A 13,472-nucleotide genomic window follows, 5' to 3' on the forward strand; every position below is an offset into this window, starting at 1 on the left:
CCTTGGTCAAAGATGATCCAAAGTATGGTGCTTGGGTGTGAGCATGTATGGGGCCGATGCTAACCAAAGCAAGGAGGCTGGGAGGCAGAGTGGCAGGATGGGAGAAGAGGGAATAATGAATTCGGTATTGGACTTGTTGAGTGCGAAGTGTTTTAGGAAATTCACCTGGAAATAACCAGCAGGCCATCCTCTTCTGAGCATCCCAGGGTGCTTGCTTGGAAATGTGTTTCAAGCTTGAATGAGAAGTCAGGGTTAGATATATGGTGTATATCTTTTGGCCCAGTAATGCCACTTCTAGAAATCTGAATCTCAGAAATATTCATTCTTGTGCAAAACGGCATATATTTAAGGAGGCTCACCATGGCATTGTTTGTAAAACTTGGAAACAATCTAAAGGTCCATCAGTAAGGAATTTGTTCAATCTAATATGGAGTGCCACATGAAGTATATCCACATATACTTAGGTATATCCATATGTGGTGACCTGGAAAATAGCTCTAATATTTTTCAATAAAAGAGGCAAATTTCAAAATGAAAGTATGACATGAATCCATGTAATAATTGTTTTAAAACTGTGTGTGTATGTGTGTATTAAATATGTACATAAGAGACTTAGAAGAACACACACTGAATTGTTAACAGCAGTTACTTATGGAGAAGGGAGCAGGATTAGCAGGAAGGAGGGAAGACTTCCACTTCTTTACATACTTCTGAATTGTTTGAAACTTAAATGTTTATAAGCATGCATTCATATACTACATTTTAAAAGTAAAGGACAGTTGGGCCGGCCTGTGGCTCACTCGGTAGAGTGCGGTGCTGATAACACCAAGGCCCCGGGTTCGGATCCCATATAGGGATGGCCGGTTCGCTCACTGGCTGAGCGTGGTGCTGACAACACCAAGTTGAGGGTTAAGATCCCCTTACCGGTCATCTTTAAAAAAAAAAAAAAAAAAAAGTAAAGGACAGTAAAAAGGATTTTTAACAGACAGACTAAGGAATTATCCTGCTGAGGAGATGCGTGAAGCTCTGGCAGTGGGTGAAAGCAGAGGCTGGGGCTGAAGCTGAGGCCTATTCCCACGGAAGGGGAAACAGGAGAAACGAGGCAGGGCCACAGAAGAAACCCCAGAGAGTGGTCAAAGAGGGCGGAAATCATTTCTGACTCCCAGGTTAGGGGAGATAGAATCTCTACCCCACCAATGAGGCCATCTGAACCATTCCCTCCAGACTCCAGCCCTCCCCTCATGAAAGTCCAGCTTTGTTCCAGGGTCCCCAATATGTCCTTCGTGACCCACAGCTGGTCTGCATGTTGTTAGAGAAAAGCCTACCTCTACCTTAAGTGAAAGGCTTGCCTAGAAGACCAGCTCGACCCAGACACCACATTGCTTCGGGTGACCCAGCACCAGACCAGGCGGCCCCATCCCAGGTAGTCCTGATTTCTTCCTGCTTCTCTCCTCTCCCCTGACTCCATCAAAACTCCAGCACTTCTTCAGGCAAAGAAAATAATAGCCAGAAATCAATTCCATCTTCCAGAGGAGGGTTGTGTGTGTACATGTGCGTGTATGTGTGTATGTTGGAGGGGGGATAGGGGGACAGAGAGCAGCGTGACTCACAGGGGCTCCTCCCCTGGGGAGATGGAACCTGACAGACCGGGGTGTGGGATACATCGAGTGACTTCCTGACAGGGCTGTCAACACTTTTCACTCTTCACTCTCAGCAGTGAGTCCCCTGCAGCTGAGCTGAGGCTTCCCGTTCCTTCTCTCTACACCTCTCTAAGCCTGGCTCTCTCCCTTTCCCAGTGCCCCTTCTCCTCATTTGGCAGGCCCCTTCCAGTGCTAACTTCCTGGGTTGGTGTCCACTTTCCAGCTCTGGTAGGCTTTTTTTTTTTTTTTTTTTTTTTTAAATAAGATGACCGGTAAGGTGATCTTAACCCTTGGCTTGGTGTTGTCAGCACCACGCTCAGCCAGTGAGCTAACCAGCTATCCCTATATAGGGATCCGAACCCGTGGCCTTGGTGTTCTCAGCACTGCACTCTCCTGAGTGAGCCACGGGCCGGCCCTTCTGGTAGGCTTTTGGTTACTTCTTCTTCTTTTAACAGAAACACACAGAGTCAGCTTTTCTGGTGGGGTGCCCTGGCCCCTGGCTCCTTCCCTACCACAGCAAATTTTACAGATGATTGGGAGACCAGAGACGCACACAGTACATAGGGTACGGAGACTGTGTGTGTGTGTGTGTGTGTGTGTGTGTGTGTGTGTGTGAGAGAGAGAGAGAGAGAGAGAGAGAGTTCCTCAGGTCTTAGAAGTTATAGGACATGGGTGTCAGCAGTTATCTATAGAGTTTGTCTCATAAGGACACCCCCACCCCCATTTATAAATGAATAAGCTTGCACCCAGCAAGGTTAAGTGACTTATCTTCCATCATACAGCTAGCTAGTGGCAGAACCAGGATTAGAACCTAGGGATCCTGACTCACGGGTAATGCTGTGTTCACAACTCTATCAGAGACCTTAGCAAAAAGATCCTGTTTCTCAGACATAATAAAGAACACAGATTTAACTAATGATTTCTCAAAGTTGTGGAAAAAAGCTAGAATCTCCTGGTGCTCAGGCTGCCCAGGGGACAGGTAGGGCCCTGTGTCTCTGTGTCCCCACCAGCCCCAGCAGTGACAGCAACACCTCTCCTCACCATCATGGCTGCTTCTCTCATGCTGAGGAGACCCTAGGACCAGCTCCTTTCTGGGCACACCTCAGGCTCAGGGAGCAGTCTGGCTGGGAATACTCTGTATCTGAGTACCTCTCCTTGGCTGGGTGTTTCTTACCTGATCCTGAGTCCCACCTGCCTCATCCAAGGACCTAGCACCTTGATCTCCTTATCCAAACTCTGATCACACACACACACACACACACACACACACACACACACACACACACACACACACACGGGCTTATTTATTTTTTCAAAGTGTCCTCTGACTCCCACACTGTGTCCCTTTAATCCACAGTCCCTTGGCACTGGAGTACTTGTCTTCCCCAGGAATATCCCAACCACCCTCCTCCTTCACTGATAGGAAGAAAAACTGGTCCTTAACACATGCTGTAGTCATTAGCCGTCAACAGGGCACTCCAGCAGGGTGCCCCACCCCTCCACACCTGCCGATGTGTGCAGTGCCTCCCTCGCCACCCCTGCCCCCATCAGCCCCCAGGCCTTCACGAGGGGCCAGAACGCCTGGGGTATGAGGGGAGAGTGGGGAATTTGGGAGAGCAAGGGGCTTTCTCCGATCCCTCCCCTCACCTGCTGTCCGCCTTCCCAGGAGGAGGAGCGGAAGGAATAACAGTGTCACGTCTCTCTCTCTCTCTCTCTCTCTCTCTCTCTCTCTCTCTCTCTCCCCACCTCGCGCAGACCCTGCAGCTGACGGCAACGGCGTTTGGGGATGAGGCGGGAGAGGCTAATTATTGCTCCCCCGCCCTGCCCTCCCCCCCCCACAAGATGTATCTGACTGTCAGAAGGGGTGACAGATGAAGACAAAGTACAGGTACAGGCCCGGCCCTCGATGTACCAGCGGGGGGCGGGGGGCGCCACCGAGGTTTAACCCCTCCGACGCCGAGCACACAGCGGGGGAGGGCGCGGAGTCGAGATGCCCGAGTTAGAACCCGGATCCCTGCCAGGGCCTTCTCCTCCCTGCGCTAGTGATCTGGGCTGCAGGGCGGGTGGGAGGCAGGGAGCGACTCTTTCCCAGAGGCTGCAGAATCAAGGTCGCGAGCAATCCTTCAGGGAACCTGACAGGTACCCGGTGGAGTAGCCCGGATAGATTTGGGGGCTCCGGAACCCCCCTGAGAGGGACAGTTCCACCACTCTTCCACCTCCATGACAACGCCGCCCTCAGACAAGTCTGTCCCCAAGGGTGCTTGTCAGGGTGTGCTTGTGTATTTGAGAATAAGTGTGTGCAGTTGTGTGCCTGAACCTGTGTGTACTTGTGATGATGTAACTCAATAGGCTTGAGAGTACTTGAATGTGCTGGGCGTGTGCGCGCGCTTGGAAGCGGGGGTCTGAGGGCACCTGTGAGTGTGCTGCGCCGTGAGCTCAGTGTGCTGGGAGTGTGTGTGCAGGGGCGAGAGCCAGCTACTGCCTACACGTACGGCTGTGGTAAGGAAGCGCGTCTTCGGGAGAACGCCGTTGCATGCTTGCAAGTACTGAGGTGTCTATATTTGGGGGTATGTGGGCAAGGTGTGTCTTTCTGTGGGCACCTGATGCGTGCCAGTGTGAGGGTACGTGTGCAGGGGCGAGAGCCAGCTACTGCCTACACGTACGGCTGTGGTAAGGAAGCGCGTCTTTGGGAGAACGCAGTTGCATGCTTGCAAGTACTGAGGTGTCTATATTTGGGGGTATGTGGGCAAGGTGTGTCTTTCTGTGGGCACCTGATGCGTGCCAGTGTGAGGGTACGTGGACGTTGGTTCTGGTGTGTGTGCGCGTGGTTGTGTGTGCGTGTGTGCAGCAGCCCGAGGCTGCAGCCTCTCCCTCTCCCTGGCATCCCTCCCTTTCCCGACTCTCCTCTCTTCATAAGCAAACAAGGTAAAACAATTACTTTCCCATTTAAATGCTCCATGTTCAAACCAGAATGAAAACAAAGTGATTTAATACAATTGTCTTTAAAAGGAAAAAGAGGAAAATAAACGTCTGCCCTGCTCCCCTCCCGGGCAGTCAGGGAGGCCCTGAGCCCTTCAAAGTTAATTAAAACAGGAACTAAAATCGCAGAGTTGCTTACCAACCTTTTTCCCATCTCCGCCTTAAAGGTAAGGCAGCCCCCTGAACCCCTGCCTCAGGCCTGCACCTTGAGAGTCCCCATCCCCACCCCCATCCACCCGTCTAAGTCTCAACTTCTCCCTGGGACCAATCCTCATTCCTGGCAGGCACCCTGGACTTCCTACACCCACATCTGGGAGGAGGAAAACTCTGCACCTTCCCCCATCATGAAGCGTCATTAAAGGCCTTGTCTAGCCGTATGAAGTCCTTGATGGCCACTGGTCCCTATCAGAAGCTTCCGGCCCTGCCTCCTCCTCAAGGCACAGCCAGCTCTCAGCCCCTGCTGCCCCTCCCCATGGGTCCCCTGAGCCCCCAGCTGCTCTGAGCTTTATCTGTCTTCGCTGACCCTCTGGCCCGGTCCTCAGCTCCAGCTCAGAACAGTTCCGGCTGCTTCCGCCTGGTCTGTATCTGTTCCCCATCAGAGGCCCCATTGGAGCTCCAGCCCTTCAGCAGCCCAGATAAAAGAGATGGATGGAGGTGAGTTTGCGGGACGCCCCTCCCCAAAATCCCAGAGCCAGAGCTCTGGGTTCTGACAGTGGCTCCCTGAGGAGGGCTGGAGGTGGGGGCGAAGACTGCCAACATCTCTGGAAGTCCAGTCCCTGCCCATTCCCATCCTGCCTCAGCCCTTCCCCTCTTCCCAATGCCCAATTTCTAAGGCCTCCTCCAGGCAGGCGCCAAGGCTACGATCACCCCATTCTCAACATGCATACTTTAGCAGGAAGCTCTGCATGGGGCACCCTGGCCCCATCTCCATGCAGTTCATCTGCCCAGAAATGGTAATAGTAAAATTGAACATTTGTTGAACACCTATTGTGATCCAAACACATTATTTATAAGATCTCTAATATTCCTCAGAATCCCTATGGGGTAAGTTTTATCACTACTTTACAGAGGAGGACATAGAAGAAGGGAGGTTAAGAAACTTGTCCAAGGTATACACTTAAAAAGCAGTAGCTCAGTTGATTAGGCATGGTGCTGATAACACCAAGGTCCAGGATTTGATCCTTGTACCAAAAAGAAAAAAGGCAGTAGAACTGAGATTCACATTCATACTGCAAAACCTTGTGTCCCCTGGCCAGCTTATCCTTGACCTCAGAGCCCCCAGTTCTTCTCCCAAAGAGCCATTATTACCCTTCAGACACCACTGCCTCCAGAGAACCCCACTACTGCCCCGGAGATTTAACTCTTCTGACATCGAAGAGTTGAGCCCAGGAGAACTGTGGAGCCTTCTTCAGCCCTGCTCAGATCACCCAGGGTGGGGGTCAGGTGGGAGGCAGGAAGTGACTATCCCTAGAGTCCTCAACCCTCATCCTGGGAGACTCCATCCCTTCCCTCGGGCTCTCACCACTCTCCCAGGGGACTCCAGACCTCATTTTAGTAACCTCCAATCCAACCTGCCTTCCGAGGTGCTCCCCATCAAGGGGATGGGATGAGATTAGATTGCGGGGCAACTGTTGTCATCAAAACTGTACTTTTTTGGGGGGATGGTCAGTACGGGGATGCAAACCCTTGACCTTGGTGCCTTGGTGTTATCAGCACCATGCTCTAACCAAGTGAGCTAGCCACCAACCCCAAAACTGGACTTTTATAAGTGCTCACCCTATCCAGAGAGCCTTCAGTTGCCCAGATGGCAGAGAAAATGTCAAAATAAATCCAGGCCAGGAACCAGCCTGTGTCTTCAGCTCCTCCTCTTCCCCCCTCCCCGGCCAGTGAACACACAGTTCAGGGATGCAAAATCTCAACCCCTGGAAGAAAAGAGGGACTGAAGGAAGGGCAGAGAGGCAATACAGGAACAGAAATGTCAGGGCCAGGAACCCTGGTTTTAGGATGAAGTAGTCCAGCAAAGGAGGGTGAGAAGGAAGGGGTTGGTTATGAAGTACTGCTACAGACCAAGAATTAGGATGGCACCTGACTAATTAGTCCTGGCCTTGACTGCATGTGGAAAACATCTAGCAAAAGGAGGGAAAGAAGGAAGAAATGATTCAGAGACACCTTTTCAAATTCAGCCTAGGAGTGTGTGTGTGTTGGGGGGTGGGGAGTGGATATTCTGTGACTTTTCCAGGTCCATGCCTCACCCTTGTTTGAACCCCTGGGCTGAACCCAAACTGAAAGCTGATAATGGCAATGAGCCATTGGGTAGGCAATGAGCCAGGTGGCTGGGACGAGGCTTCATGGGACACTGGGATTGTGAGCCCTGCCCCACCTCACCCACCACTTAGATGAGTCACCTAAGCCAGGCCTAACCCTGGCCTAACCCTGGAGCCTTAGCTCTCCTCCTGTGCCTGCAGCACAGCTGGGACCCAGCTTGAGCAGAGAGAACTAGAGAATGTTAGGGGCCCCAGCATGGGGAAGGGAGGGGGTGGGACAAAGGGAAGCGTTACTCTATCTGAACTGGCTTCCAGGTTCCACCCAAAGACTGGTGTGTCCCTGCCATCAGAGCCTCTATCTCTGCCCCCACCTCCAATCCTGACCTCATTACTCCACTCAGACCCCTTCTCTACGCCACCACATCCCTCCCCACGTGCCTTAAGCCACCCCTCATTATCTGCAACTGACTCCCAGAGCTCACTATCTCCCAGACCTGATGCCTCCCAGTCTCTAAGTGCCCCCATCACTGCCCTCAGAAAAACTATTCCTACCCCCAGACCCCACCCATTCGCAGACCATTATCCTTCCTCCGGAGATGCTCTGCATTGAGCAAAGGTGAGAGGATCTTCCTTAACATTTTACTACCATAAGTGGACTTACATAGCTGATCCCTGCATAGAAAGAATGTAGTCATTCAGAGGGCTGAGGAAATAACCCAAATCTATCCTAGGAAGTAATCAGCCTATGTCTCCAGCCTCTTTCTCTCTGTCCTCTGCTGCCTGCACCCTCAGAATAGAGTTCTAGGTGACAGGACCTGCATTTTTGAGTAAAAAAACAAGGAATCTCCAGGCCCACCAGAATTTAAGCCTTTCTACCCCTCACATACACATATAGACAGTTACATGTACATGTGCACATAATCCTGTAAATATAGACATACACAATTAATATAAATATATGTACATTCACACATACAGAATGTAAGCTCCATGAAGAAAGGGACTAAGCCTTTCTACCCCTCACATACACATATAGACAGTTACATGTACATGTGCACATAATCCTATAAATATAGACATACACAATTAATATAAATATATGTACATTCACACATACAGAATGTAAGCTCCATGAAGAAAGGGATAATTTTTATCCATGATGTAGCCCCAAGCACTACCATAGTGCTGGTATATAATAAATATTTGTAGAAAGAAAGATACATAATGGAACATATACTTGCAAATAAATGTATATACATACACATATAACAATATGTCCATATACACAATGCCCATGTGCACACATGCATATAATCCCATATAGGGATGGCCGGTTAGCTCACTGGCTGAGCGTGGTGCTGACAACACCAAGGCCACGGGTTCGGATCCTATGTAGGGATGGCCGGTTTGCTCACTGCCAGAGCGTGGTGCTGACAACACCAAGTCAAGGGTTAAGATTCCTCTTACCGGTCATCTTTAAGAAAAAAAGAAAGAAAGAAACACGCGGGGAAAGCCTGGTAAGCCGTGGAGAGGCAAAGCCGAAAGTTCCGTCAGCGGCTCCGCGCCCCCTCCCGCTCCCTCCTCCTCCCCCCTCCCCCGGGAGCAGCGGGAAATTATTTATTAAAACGCCGCCCGCGCTCTCTCATTTATTTGCGGTGAATAATCCTCGGCATCTCAGCGCGTTTATTAAACCTTTCCCGTCCCCGCGCCCGCATTACTTTAATAATAAATCGCGTGTCACTTTTCAGCGACGTTATTAAAGCCGGTCCGCTGCAGCAAAGGAAGGGTAAGGGGAGGGTGGGGGCGGTAGGCAGCGGGGGTTCCTCTCATTCCAGGCTGTGGGGCCTGAACCAGCAACGCGGCGGAAGGGGAAACTGAGGCTGCTCCTGAACGTCCTACAAAGTCTGCAAATGCGACTAAGGAGTAGCGATTCCCTGGAACCCTGGTGACCCTCTCCGGTTGGGTGGGGCTTTGGTTGGGTGGGGCTTTGGGCGTGGAGCCTCTGCTCCGCAGCGGGCATGGTAGCATCGATGCGCCCGCAGGGGGCGCCCTCGACCCGGCTCTCTTTCAGCGCGGAGCCAACCTTCCTCTGGTCCAGATGCAGAACAGCACGCCCCCCACCAGCCCATACCCCTGCTCCTGCTTCCCCAGTCGCTTGGAGTTCGCTCTGTATCCAACCCGCCAGCGCTGTCGTGCGCGGCTCCGGGGCCACCGGCTCAAGCCAGGCTTCGGCAATGAGAATCGTCCTGTGGCTTAGGGGCCCTGGGCAGGGCGGCAGCAGATGGAGTGGTGCGTGGCCAAGCCCTGGGGTTAGGGCTCCGGACCACGCCCCTCCCAGGAGGCCGGGCTCCCCGCATTGGGCCCCAGAGGACAAACTCAGACGCCGAGCCCTGAGCAGGCCCTCCTGCGGTGGCGCCAACCTCCGGGCGGAGCCCAGGCGCGTAGGAAGTCGTCACCGTCCACACACAGCGTCTTGGCCTCGCTGACTTATGCTTTCATTCTCTCCTTTAATCATTCAAATAAACACTGCGCCTCACCAGTGTCCCCGGGCTAGGTAAGGAGAATGTGAGGAGAGATTCGGGCAGCCAAAGAGTGCGGTTCTGTGAAGGACCCAAGCCAGATAGGACAGGTCACAATTGGGGCAGACAAGAAACAAGCTTACCATGGCTTTTTTCAGCTGGGAAATGGGTAGATTCCTGTGGAAGTTGGGGAAGGGTGTGCCCACACAGGTAGTCAAACTTCTCTCCTCTATCCAGTTTATGATTTCATATTGAGGTCCTATCCACATAGACCTGGTTTCCCACCCTGCCTGGGGAGGAGTCCAGAGCAAGATGAACAGAGGGACAGATAATCTCTCTCTGTAGCAGCTCCAATGGAGAGCAGACTGGGAGTACAGTCCCTACAACCGGACAGCTCCAGCCTCCCTCCCTAGAGGGCAGTGTAGGCCAGAGCCAAGGCCTTCTCTCTGTACACATGGCAGGCATGTGCTTGAGAGCAGGAGCCATGGCTTCTGGAAGTCAGAGTCCTGTTAGTGTGGGAGGGCTGTCCGGGACATCCAGTCTTCATATACACATATGCATAAAATGTCCGTCCATCTGTGTGGCTCAGTTTGTTTATAAATCTTTATTGGTGCCTAGTGTGCCTAGTCCTGTGCTAGGCTTTGTCCAATACAAGGTGGTATAAGACACAGAGCTGGCCTAGCCAATTTTACTGCACTGAACTAAGCCATGCTCTACTGTGCCCCCCTGTACAAAAGACAGCAAACAGCAAGGATGACTGCAGTTAATAAGTGCAACTGGGACTTAGGAGAGAGGGAAAACTTCTGGAAGATAAGTTTTGAGGAAGGGTGAATAGGCTAGGCAAAGGTTGGGGACCAGAAAAATAATAGCAGAAACCAGGGCCTGTGGGGAAGGGCAGTTAGGAGAGAGTGGCTGAGCAGGGCCAGAGGGAGGGCTGCCAGAAAGAAGAAGATCCTGGTGTCTGCACATCTTTGTGTATGCTTCAGCCCCCACCCCAGCCCCCACCTGTTGCCTTCTGCCTGGCTGGCCTAGGTTGCAGATCTTACTGGCCAGAGCAGTTCCTGAACAGGCCCCTTTGCATCCTATCACTCCTAGTCTCTGCCTCTCTCTATGCTCCACCAACTTTCATCTGTCCCCTACCTCCACCATCATGAGCAGCCCCCAATGAGAGCATTAAAGTGATCCATGAAGGGACCCTGCTCCCCCTTCCCAGGCTTTTTCAAGAGCATGGATGAGCACTATGCCCATTCACCCACCCCCATGAGCCAGAGCTCTGGACCTAGTAGTAATCATTCTCTTCACTCTCAGCCTCTTCCTCAGGAACCAGGTTCAGTGATTGCAGCTGGGGGATGCCCGTGGAGTTCAGCTGGTCTGCAAACACACATGGGCAAAGGAGAAAGAACAAGAGAGAGGGGCTGTCAGTGCCCACATGTCCCAGTCTGTGGGAAGGCTATGGTTGTGTGTGCACACCCACATGCACATACACATGTGGACTGTTTCTTACACACACACTCAAGGACCTAATCCAATACTATCTTCCCAGTCCCCCAGAGCTCAGGGCTCCTTCTTACCTGGTGTGAGCACAGTCAGGCTAGCAGTGGCCTCGACCTGCCCCAGGGCATTGCGGGCAAGGCAGCGGTAGGTGCCCTCATCACTGGGACGCACAGCCTGTATCTGCAGCCAGCCGGTCACCTCAAACCTCTGGGGTCCACCCCTAAACTGGAGCCAGATGAGGAGTCAGCAGAGTCCTTCTGGGGGTCCCTGGGCTGCCTGAGGGAAGCCTCTGCTCTGTCTCTACCTGCACAGAGATGTGGGGGTCATCCCCTGGCAGCTGGATGTCCAAACCGTCCTTCCTCCACTCGATGGAAGCCATGGGGTAGGCGAACACCTCACAGCCAAAGATCACATCCTGCCCTGTCACATTCCAAATGTCGTATGGGTGCGACACGATCTGGGGCTCTGGGGGTGGAGGTGGAAGGCCTGAGAACAGGATGGCATATCCAGCCCAGCAAGGACATGATATATACAAATTATTGGAGACATGTTGTGGCAGAACCCAATATGCTGAGGTAAATACACATCCATAAGCAAAACATGACATGTACACAGACACATACAAATGTAGATGCAGGTGCACACGGTACAAACTCAGATATGGAGATGTACATGCACACAGAGCACCGTGCAGACACGATGCACAGACAAGCACACAGACCCAACCTTAGCTTGGCAGTGACACTCTGTCCCTGAGTGCTCCCCTGTCCTCATCCCACCCTTCCAGGCCCCTTTCCTGTTGTGCTTGTAACCAACACCTCCCTCCTACCTTCCTTCTTTTCTAAACAGGCCCAGTTCCCAAAGGACCAAAGAGCAGCCCTTCCTCCACCCGACCCCCTGGGGGGTCCAGAGGCAAAGGCGGAGAACCTGAAACCAAACCAGACCTGAGTGGTAGGCAGGAATCCTGGAGAAATAGGGAAATTGTTGGGACCCCTGCAGGGCGTGTTTTCCTAGCCACCCCAGACAAGCCAGACCCCGAGCAGGGGGACAGGAAATGAAAGTGACTAAACCTGCCAAAGAAAACTCGAGGCTTGAATGGCCCTAGTCCCCAAGGATGTGGGGAGAGAGAGCTAGAAGAACCCTTGGCGCCACCCCCCCCACTTTTTTACTAATCACTAAACGCAGGAGAAAGGAGAGAGGTAAGGAGACTGGGTTAACAGACTGCTCAAAGAATCTGCCCAAACGAAACCTGATTGCATTTCACAGGAACCCGTCTCGCTGCCTGGCCTCCAGCGGTCTGGGCAAAGTCTGGGCTTTTCTTGATTCTTTCAATTTTGAGCCAACCATTGGCTATGTGCCTGCTGTCTGAGAGGTCGGTCCCTGCCAGCAGGGTCTGGAACTTTCACGCGGCTCAGCGCACGCAGCTTACGACAAAGCTGGGGACCCGCATCTTCAGGAGGCGGCCTCTAAGGACCAGCAGCGACAGCAGGGTCAGGGTCTTACACTGGACTCGAGACCTCCCTGGCTTCATCTCTTTTGCTTCGCTGACCAGAAACCAACACCCTCGGGGGTCAGGGAGGAGTACCTCGAGGAAGCCCAAGTGCTGGGGGTAGGGGCCCCGGACCGTGCGTACCCGCTTCGCAGGGCCCTGGGTGCGCCACAGTGAGGTTGGCGTCGGGCCGAGCGCGGGCTGCCTCCTGCAGGCGGCAGATCTGGGCGTAGGTGCGTCCATCGGAACCGCAGAGCGGGCGCTGCGAGCGGCAGGCACACAGCGGCTCCGGCACCTCTCCCCAGCTCAGGTCACCGCCTGCGTCCAACCTGCACTCAAGCTGCTCGCCGCAGCGCCCGTAGAAATGAGCACTGGGGTCCAGGTCGCAGAGCTGGCCCTCGAGGTTGGCGCATTCCCAGCAGCAGCCGCACGCGTCGTGCACCCAGCCCGCCAGGCAGCCCCGCGGCGCGGCGCACTCTTCTGGCCGGCAGGGAGCGCAGCCTTCGCCCTCCGCTAGTAGCCGCAGCCAGCCGCGCCGCAGGTAATCGGGACCTGGGGACGGCCTTGCGCTGGTCGGGGGCGGCGTCTGCACCACCACCAGCAGCAGCACTAGCAGGGGCAGCGCCAGTGCGGTTGAGGGCGGCTGCGGCATGGTTAGCTGGAGGCCCTGCGAGCGCTCGGGGCATCAGCGCGTTCGTGGCACCCTGCCAGGGAGGGAAGCCAGGTCAGGAGGTCAGAACAATGCCTATGCTGAGAGACCAACATCACTGCTCTTTGTACCAAAGCTTGACCCTAGCATTGCCTTCTCCCCTGCTACCTCAGAGACACGTAGACACCCCCAGCTACACCCAAAGAGGTCTAGTGACCCTCTAGGGGTTATCCAGTCATGTCGGTTAGCAATTGATGGAGCTGTTCTTGGGCTGAGGAGTGAGGAGAGGTTAGAGGAAGGGGCGATAAGCTAAGGTGCGCCCCTCACACACCAACTCCACCAGCAGCCCCTCCATACACCATCCAGCTCTAATGCTCCAACCCAAGATGGATGGGAACGGAAGGCTCCGGAAGAAGTTGTTGATGGGGGGGCAGGGGT

The 13,472-nt window shown here is 53.3% G+C and overlaps 2 protein-coding genes across 2 annotated transcripts in view; one reads left to right on the forward strand and one right to left on the reverse strand.

Annotated features, from left to right (window-relative positions):
* The window catches only part of TLX1NB (TLX1 neighbor), a 27,809-nt gene extending 18,669 nt beyond the window's left edge, over positions 1-9,140 (forward strand). The window contains 3 exon segments of the mRNA XM_008587792.1: positions 5,219-5,273; positions 7,421-7,499; positions 8,897-9,140. Of these exon segments, the coding sequence (XP_008586014.1) occupies positions 5,219-5,273; positions 7,421-7,499; positions 8,897-9,140 (378 nt within the window).
* Positions 9,141-9,987: 847 nt separating this feature from the next.
* Positions 9,988-13,472, reverse strand: part of KAZALD1 (Kazal-type serine peptidase inhibitor domain 1) — a 3,986-nt gene continuing 501 nt past the window's right edge. Inside the window, exons 2-5 of the mRNA XM_008587789.1 lie at positions 12,530-13,089; positions 11,201-11,361; positions 10,974-11,121; positions 9,988-10,773 (exon numbers count right to left, since the gene is read on the reverse strand). Of these exons, the coding sequence (XP_008586011.1) occupies positions 10,682-10,773; positions 10,974-11,121; positions 11,201-11,361; positions 12,530-13,037 (909 nt within the window). The 5' untranslated portion in view covers positions 13,038-13,089 and the 3' untranslated portion in view covers positions 9,988-10,681. The remainder of the gene's footprint in view (positions 10,774-10,973; positions 11,122-11,200; positions 11,362-12,529; positions 13,090-13,472) is intronic.

Source organism: Galeopterus variegatus, unplaced genomic scaffold, assembly GCF_000696425.1.
Source record: "Galeopterus variegatus unplaced genomic scaffold, G_variegatus-3.0.2 Scaffold4542, whole genome shotgun sequence".
In the NCBI taxonomy this organism is placed as follows: domain Eukaryota; kingdom Metazoa; phylum Chordata; class Mammalia; order Dermoptera; family Cynocephalidae; genus Galeopterus; species Galeopterus variegatus.